General features: G+C 47.1%; 1 protein-coding gene across 1 annotated transcript; it reads right to left on the bottom strand.

Annotated features, from left to right (window-relative positions):
• Positions 1-5,340: 5,340 nt before the first annotated feature.
• MYOG (myogenin) lies at positions 5,341-7,709 on the bottom strand. Its single transcript, XM_021003152.2, has 3 exons — positions 7,168-7,709; positions 6,024-6,105; positions 5,341-5,553 (listed from the first exon to the last, which is right to left on the bottom strand). The coding sequence occupies exons 1-3, from the start codon at positions 7,636-7,638 to the stop codon at positions 5,432-5,434; spliced, it is 675 nt and encodes a 224-aa protein (XP_020858811.1). The 5' UTR covers positions 7,639-7,709; the 3' UTR covers positions 5,341-5,431.
• Between the last annotated feature and the right edge of the window lie 216 nt (positions 7,710-7,925).

The raw sequence follows: 7,925 nt of genomic DNA, 5'->3' as shown, positions 1-7,925 counted from the left end.
ACATTATATGCACTATCAGATGTAGCCACTGTTTTGGACATGTTCACTTATATAAACCTACGTTGGGAACTCTACACTTAATTGTTTTTTTTTTTTGGCTAGGCAGTGGGGTTAAGTGACTTGCCTAGGGTCACACAGCTAGTAAGTGTTATGTGCCTGAGGCCAGATTTGAACTCAGGTCCTCCTGAATCCAGGGCCAGTGCTCTATCCAGTGCACCACCTAGCTGTCACTTAATTGTTTTTCTTACAGTGCATCATGTTACAGTGAAAAAAGCCTACTTCTGAAGTCAGGGGACCTCAGCTAGATGGCATAACTGATAGAGTGCTGGGCTTGGAGTAGGGAGGACCTGAGTTCAAATTTGGTCTCAGACAATTACTAGCTGTGTGACCTTGAGCAAGTCTCTTAGCCTTTGCCTGCCTCAGTTTCTTCATCTGTAAAATGGGGATAATAGCAGCACCCTTCTCCTAGGGCTGTCGTGAGCATCAAATGAGATAATACCCAGCGTTTCCCCAATCTGCCCAGTTTTGTAACCCCATCAGGAAAAGGAAATAACATCTGCCTGTCTGCCATGACCTGTTCTTGCTGAGGCATGCTGGCTGGCTCTTCATGATCACTGCTTCCCTTCTGCAGGCTCGCAAACCATCTTTTTGATGATTCATCTTAGAATTTTCCAAAGAACTGGGTCAAACTCATTGGACTGTAGTTCATAGACTCTTCCCTTTCCTGAAATCATAATCTTTCCCTTTCTTCAGTCCTGTGGTCCATACCCTGCTCTCATTGATCTTTCAAATATGGAGAGTACAGCTGTGATCAGATCTGCCAGTTCACCTGGCCTAGACTCTCCTAGTACAGTATCTGCTCATTTGAGATATCAACTCCCCATTAACCACTTTTGTTCATATTTTCCTGTCCCAAGGGCATTCTTCTTGGCAGAGAAAACAGGAGCAAAAGAAGGAGCTTCTCTGCCTTGTATCAGTCTCCAGTTATCTTTGTCCTTCCCATCCCAAGCAATGGTCTAATGGCTAGATGCCAGCCTTTCTTGGATCGTTGTGTCTCCTACAGTGTAACTAACACACTAACCTCTCTGTTGTCCATAGTTTTATTTTGTTTTATTTTTTATTAATTTATTTTGATTTATCAGCAATCACTGCCATGTGCTGTTGAGTTTAAAATTTTTCTCCCCCTTCCTCCCCATCACCCTCCCCAAGACAGTGCACAATCTGATATAGACTATACATATACATTCCTATTAAACATATTTTCACGTTAGTGATATTGTAAGTAAGAATTAGAACCAATAGGAAGAGCCGCCAGAAAGAGGAAACAAAACAGAAGAGGAAAAAAAGGGCAAATATTATGCTTCGATCTGCATTCAAATTCCATAGTTCTTTCCTTGGATGTGGATGGCATTTTCCATCATGAGGCCTTTGGAGATGTCTTAGATCCTTGTATTGCTGGGAAGGGTTAAAATTTATCAATATTAGTCATCACACAACGTTGTCCATAGTTTTATTCACTGGCCTTGGTTCGTTCTGAGATTTGGCATTCCTGGTACTACCCTTGTATATCATGCCACACTTCTGCATATACTTTTTAAAAAAGTTAGGTTATGTAGTAAATTCTATATGCATGCATATCAGTTTCTTCAGGCAATCACGTTTTCCCTCCTCGATGGAATTATTTACCTTTTTAGCTCCATCATTTCATGGTTGAGATTTTCCCTCCCTTCTACGGTATCATCTCACCTAGAATTTTAATCCATGGTGTCCTTTTTTTCGAACACTTTAAAAATTGCTGTCCTCAGATCAGGCTTTGCCATGTTCTTTCCATTTCTATTACTAACTCGAGGAGGGAGCGGTGTCTCTATGCCAAGTTCTTCTTCATTTTTGATCCAATCAGATCCAGAATAAATAGGCTTCTCCTTGGTTGGTTCCTTTGTTTTTGAAGCATGGTATGTCATGAAGGCAAGTCAAACTATTATCTCCTGCTGTGCTTTGGTCTTCCTGACTCCAGCTCCATTACTCCATTCGATGTGCCACCCATCTGCCATGGCGTCTGGCCCCTTTCCAAGCCATCTTCCACATTGCTGCCAAAATAATCTTCCTAGAGTACAAGGCTGCCCATTTCATTCTTTTCCTGAAGATCCTTCAGACTCAATAGAGATTGCCTTTAGGATAAAATGCAAACTCTTCTGACTGGCATTTAAATGAAGCCTTTTATGATTTGTCTCCTGCCTACCTTTCCAGGCTGGTTGCATATTGCATAACACGTTCCAGGCAAACTAGGCTATTGTATGTTTCCTGAACTTGGCATTCTGAGCTACCAAATATAGTTCCCGCTCTTCTTTCCAGACATTTTCTATTACTCCCCTTCATATGTTCATCATTCCAGCCAAACAGATCTACTTACTCTTCACCAATTTCAACATTCCAACTTCAACCTTCCTTCATGCCTTTGAACCTTTTTCCAAAGGCAGCTTGGGGCTGCACCCTCCCCACCCCCAACCCTAAAATGTACTTCCTCCTCATTTCTGCCTTTTAGAGCCCCTCAAGGTTCAACACACATGCCATCTCCTAGGGGAAACATTTTCTGACCCTCTAAGTTAGCATTTTGGCCTTTTCAGATTATCATGAATACATTTATCTGTTTATGTGTCGTATCCCCCAGTAGACTGTAAACTCCTTGTCTTGTATCCCTGGCATCTACCACAGTACTTTGCACACAGGAGGCACGTAATTAATTTTTAGCGAATTGGATTGGATAACCAAACTGAAGCTCAGAGGGGTGATGTCATTTACCCTAGGCCACAGAGTTATTAACTACCATGCTGGACCTCAGGTTAGGAAATACAGGGTGAATTGTTCACATGACTTTGAAATAGGTTATTGAAATAACACATCATCTTTTACTGAGAAGCGGTAAATGATACTAATAAAATAAGAGGATGAATGATTACATCTGAAAACATCAGTACAAATATGGCTATAATTAATGCATTTCTTAGTGTCTGATGTTTATGGGACATTAGCTCAGTTGCAAATGTGACATATTACTGGAAAGTAATAAACTTCCTTTTAATAGTCTATAATTCATGTTAATCCCCAAGGGAGTCTGAGTTTCTCTGTGTGTGTGTGTGTGTGGTGAAAGTGGGTGGGGGGCTAAGGAAACTCAAATTCTAGCTAATGTCAACCCTCTTTGGTTAATCATTACATTACCTCCAAAACTGTCTGGCCCATTTTAATATTGTCTGATGAGCTAGAGTTTTCAGTTATTCCATCCAATCTTTGAAAAACTAACAACCTCAAAAGCAAGAAAACCTTTGCTACCCTTTCAATAATTACTCTTTGTCATCTTCAGCTGTTTGACTAATGGCAGAGATCAATACATCTCATAGCTTTGAGTCAGGGGAGAGGTAAGGGAAAAGATGTGTCTCTGCATTGAAAAGCAAGTGAAAATATGATCACCTCCAACCCTTACTTGTTGTAATTACTCTCCATCTACCCGGAGGACCCCTGGACCTTCTCTCTTGGGGTTGTGGGAAGCCAAGAGAAGAATCAAAGGAAGCGTGTGGGGGAGGAGAAGGCGCCTTGAGTCCAATCCCACTCCTTTGGTTATGAGGCACAGCAATAAGAACATGTACAGAGGGGCAGCTAGGTGGCGCAGCAGATAGAGCTCTGACCTTGGAGTTAGGAGGACCTGAGTTCAAATGTGGCCTCAGATACTTGACACTTACTAGCTGTGTGTGACCCTGGGCAAGTCACTTAACCCCTGATTGCCTCACCAAAAAGCAAAAAAATCCCCCCCAAAAACAAAAAACAAAGGACATGTACAGAACCGAGTGACCATGTCACTGCCCCATTCTATCCTGGGATTATCTACAGTATAAAATACAAACTCTTCAGCCTAACATTTTAAGCCCTCCAAAATATGGTTCCCACTGTCTTTTCCAGACATTTTATATTACTCTCCTTCACATGTTCATCATTTCAGCCAAATGTACTTGCTGTTTACCACTTTCACCATTCCTTCCAGCCTTCATGCTTTTAAATAGGCTGTTTCGCCATATCTGGAATGAATTCCCTTCTCACTTCACCTCTTAGACTTAGACGCTCTTCAAGGCTCGGCTTGGGTGCCACCTCCTTCATGAAGCCTCCATGATCCCCACTCCTACCCCCTTGGGTTTTAGTGTCCCACCTCTAAATTACCTCACAGTCCCTTAGACTTGTGTATGTGTTGTGTCCCCACTAGAGAACGAAAGCAACTTGAGGTCAGGGACGGTTTTGTTTTCACTGTTGTTCCTCCAATGCCTCACATAGTTCTTTGCACATGGTAGACATTTAATAAATGTTTGCAAAGCTGGAATGAATTGGGGAGTGGATGGGAGTGGCATGCCATGGAATGGAATGGAATTAAATACAGTGGAATAGAATATTTGTCAGGTTCACACTCTTGTGCCCTTCATTGTTTTATCTGAAACCTTTTCCAGGCTTTCCCAGGGAGAGTGGAATGACAGCAGTGGCCAGAGTATCTCCATCTTGCTCCTTCCCCCAAACTCCTTCCTAACCCTCCCTTCCCTATCCTCTTGCTGGAAACCCTGCCCATGGGAATGTGGCCAGTTTTCTGAGCAGAAAGGGGAAGAGGAATGGGGGCTATTGGTATCCTCTCCACTCTTCCTTCCCCCATGGTTCTTCAAACACCTAGATTTTTATTCATTTTTATTTTTTAAAAAAAAGGAAATCTAAATAAGTTAGCAAAAAAAATTACAAAACAATGGCAAAACCACACAAGGCTTAGTAAAAAAAAAAAAAAGAAACCAACAACCCTCAAGATCCCCACTGCCATTTCCCCCTCCCCCCCAGCCTCTTGTAACCTTACTCCCAGGAGCCCCTGACTTTGGCTCAAGGAGACATTGGTCAAATGTCCACTTTATAAAAACAAAACAAAGCAAAACAACACAACACTGCTTGGCCCCCAGGCATACCTGGATAGAGCATTTCCCCTATTGAGGTTGGGCCCAGCCCAGCCACTGGAATCAGGGAGAGATGAGAGCATATGGGCCACACTGCCCAGGCTCCTATCCCTATCACTCAATGTTTTTTTTTTTTGGGTGGGGGGGGTAAGACAGAGGGGCATTTTGGAAAGGGTCAGCTGCTAGCCCAGGTTGACATGCAGGAGGGGCCACCAGTATTCCATGATTTCTCTCCCTGGAGGGAAGGGAGCTGAAAAAACCCAGCTGAATGGGGAAGAGCCCTCTCTTTAAAGGCTGTAATCCAACCTTTTAGAGATATGGGAAAGTCTGTGAGACTTGGTAGCTCCAGTGGGTGACCTCCAGGCATTGGAACATCCAAGGCTGTGAAATCCCTGCTTTGGAGGCAGTGGTATCTGTAGCCCTGGCCCCCTTGGAAAGCCACCCCCACCTCATAGCCAGCTTCAGTTTGGCATGGCTTCATCTGGGAAGGCTGCAGAAACATCTTCCACTGTGATGCTGTCCACAATGGATGTGAGGGAGTGCAGGTTGTGGGCATCGGAGGCGTCATCTGGGAGCAGATGGTCTGGGGTGGGGAAGAGAAGGTACAATATGAGCTGTAGGCTGGGGGCAGAATGAGCTTTGGAGCCCAGAAAAGGGAAGTAATGGAATAAGATGGGATATTTGAGATAAGTGTAAGTAGACCCCAGTAGTCCTTGCCCTAAATGTGCAATCTCCATGTGTTAATGTGAATGTGTGTATATGTGAATACGCAGTCCAGTTAGGCTTGATTTAGCAATTCCCAGGGACCCCTAGGGCAAGTACACTTTTTGCCTTGGGGAAGGTCCAAAGACTAGTGGGCGAGAGTGAGGTAGGCCAGGAGAGGAGGGGATGAAAGGACACAAATATCTCCTCTGACCAGTCTGGGAGCAGGGGGGACTGTAGGCAGAGGGACAGAGGGAATAGAGTGGAGATACAAAAAGCGTGATGGAAACTGCAGCCTCTAGCAGGGGAGAGCAGGGGCTTTAGGGTGAGATTGGGTAACTCAGAACTTACCCCCAGGGTTGCTGCTGAACTCCAGTGTGGTACCCCACTCAGGACTGCAGGAGGCGCTGTGGGAGCCGCATTCACTGGGCACCTGTTAGACAGGGTGGGGGACATGGTGCGGGGGTCCCAACGATAGAAAACACTCCAGTTCTCCAAGGGTTCTCCCTTTTTACTACCCCAGGAGAACCAGAACTAAAATCCCACGTCCATGGCTTGGGCTGCAGAATCCCATCTGTAGGAGACACTACCAACTACCTAAATCTGGCTCCAAGGATCTCTAAGCCCAGGTAGCTGTCTCGGGTCCCAGTGACGAGTTCGGGCTCTCCTAACCTCTTCCTAAAGGTCACTGCAAAGACCGCCTCTGCTTGTCGGGGAGCCCAGGACACTGGACTTCTCATTGTAGGTGTCTCCAGTCAGCGCCCTTCCCGTGGCTCCCATCACTCTGTCCTTATGGCTTTGGTGTCAGTGTGCTGATCCCAGTCGACATCCCTGTGTTTCTGACTCTCCTAGAGGGCAGGAATTTGCCATGGGGAGAGAGGGCCCTTCCTCTTCCTGCCCTGCAAAACAGGACCCCCCCTCCCTGGAGAGCTGGGGGAGTTTTCTCTCTGCTCAGCAGTAATCTCCTGGTCCTCCTCACTCTCTGGGCTGGGCAGAGCTGTCCTGAGCCCCATGGGCTTGTCACAGATTGCTGACACCACAATCCCCTGTTAGATGCTCAAACCAATATGCTTGGCTTCATCTCCACCAGGCAAACTCAGTTCCCACTCCCAGTCACTCTTTCAGGCTCTTTCTGCCAAAGTTTTTCCTCACATCCATTTGGAATGCCTTCCTGCCTTTAAACCCTGGTCTGGGGCTGACCCACTTAGACCCTAGGTCATTCCATCCAATTCTTCTTCCCCCCAACCCTAGATCTGCCCCATGGGGGCCTCTTGAGCCATTTCAGCACCCCCTCCCCAGCCCACTCTGACTAAAAATAGGAGGGGGTGGGGAATGCGTCCAGAACCATAATGCCTAGTTGGAAGCATCTTCCTCCCTGTCCTTGCTACCTGACTTCCCTCCCTCCTATTGCAAAATGCCCCAGCCCTGCTTTTGGAAATCAAGTCCGCCCACATGCATCAGAGTCTTGGAAGGGGAGGCAGAAGCTGCCACTTACCCCTGGCTGGGGTCCCGCTGTGCGGTAGCAGGCCAGGTCCCGCTCCTCCTGATTGAGGGAGCTGAGCAGCGTCTGGAGACGCTCGATGTATTGAATGGCGCTACGCAGGATCTCCACCTTGGGCAGCCGCTGGTTGGGATTGAGCAGGGTGCTCCTCTTAAGGGCCTCAAAGGCCTCATTGACCTTCTTGAGCCTTCGCTTCTCCCTCAGGGTCGCTGCCCGCCTTCGGTCCACGGACACTGTCTTCCGCTTGCACACCTTACAGGCCCATGGCAGGCACTGGCCTGGGCAGTGTTCTGCGGAACCTGAGCCCTTGTCCTCCAGGGGTACCCGGCAGTCAGGGCCCAGGCCAAGGTCAGCCCGCTCATAGCTCGGGGGCTCGAAGCCCGGGAGCCGGACAGGCAGGTAGTTTTCAGTTTCATAGAAGCGGGGCTCGGGGTAGAAGTAGGGAGAAGTCTCATAGAGCTCCATGGGGTCGGGAGATGTTTGCTCTTGCCACCAGCCCCCGGCCTCCTGCAACCCCTCAAACCCCTCACACCAACTGCCGGGTGCCATTTAAACCCTTCCCGCTGGCATGGAATCAGAGATAAATATAGCCGACCCCTTGGAAACCTGAGCCTCCCTCTAAGCTGTTGCTGCACATCAAGACATTTACAGTGGATTAGATGTGAATCCCCCTTCCCTCTCTCCCCCCCTCACTTTCGGCCCCCCCTGTCCCCTACCCCAGGCCAGCCTGCCCCAAGCAGGTCCAGTGGCTC

The sequence above is a fragment of the Phascolarctos cinereus genome, unplaced genomic scaffold (assembly GCF_003287225.1).
Source record: "Phascolarctos cinereus isolate Bilbo 61053 unplaced genomic scaffold, phaCin_HiC Scaffold_5;HRSCAF=322, whole genome shotgun sequence".
Lineage (NCBI taxonomy): Eukaryota > Metazoa > Chordata > Mammalia > Diprotodontia > Phascolarctidae > Phascolarctos > Phascolarctos cinereus.
The sequence above is the reverse complement of the archived record's forward strand: the minus strand, read 5'-3'. Positions and strand labels throughout refer to the sequence as shown.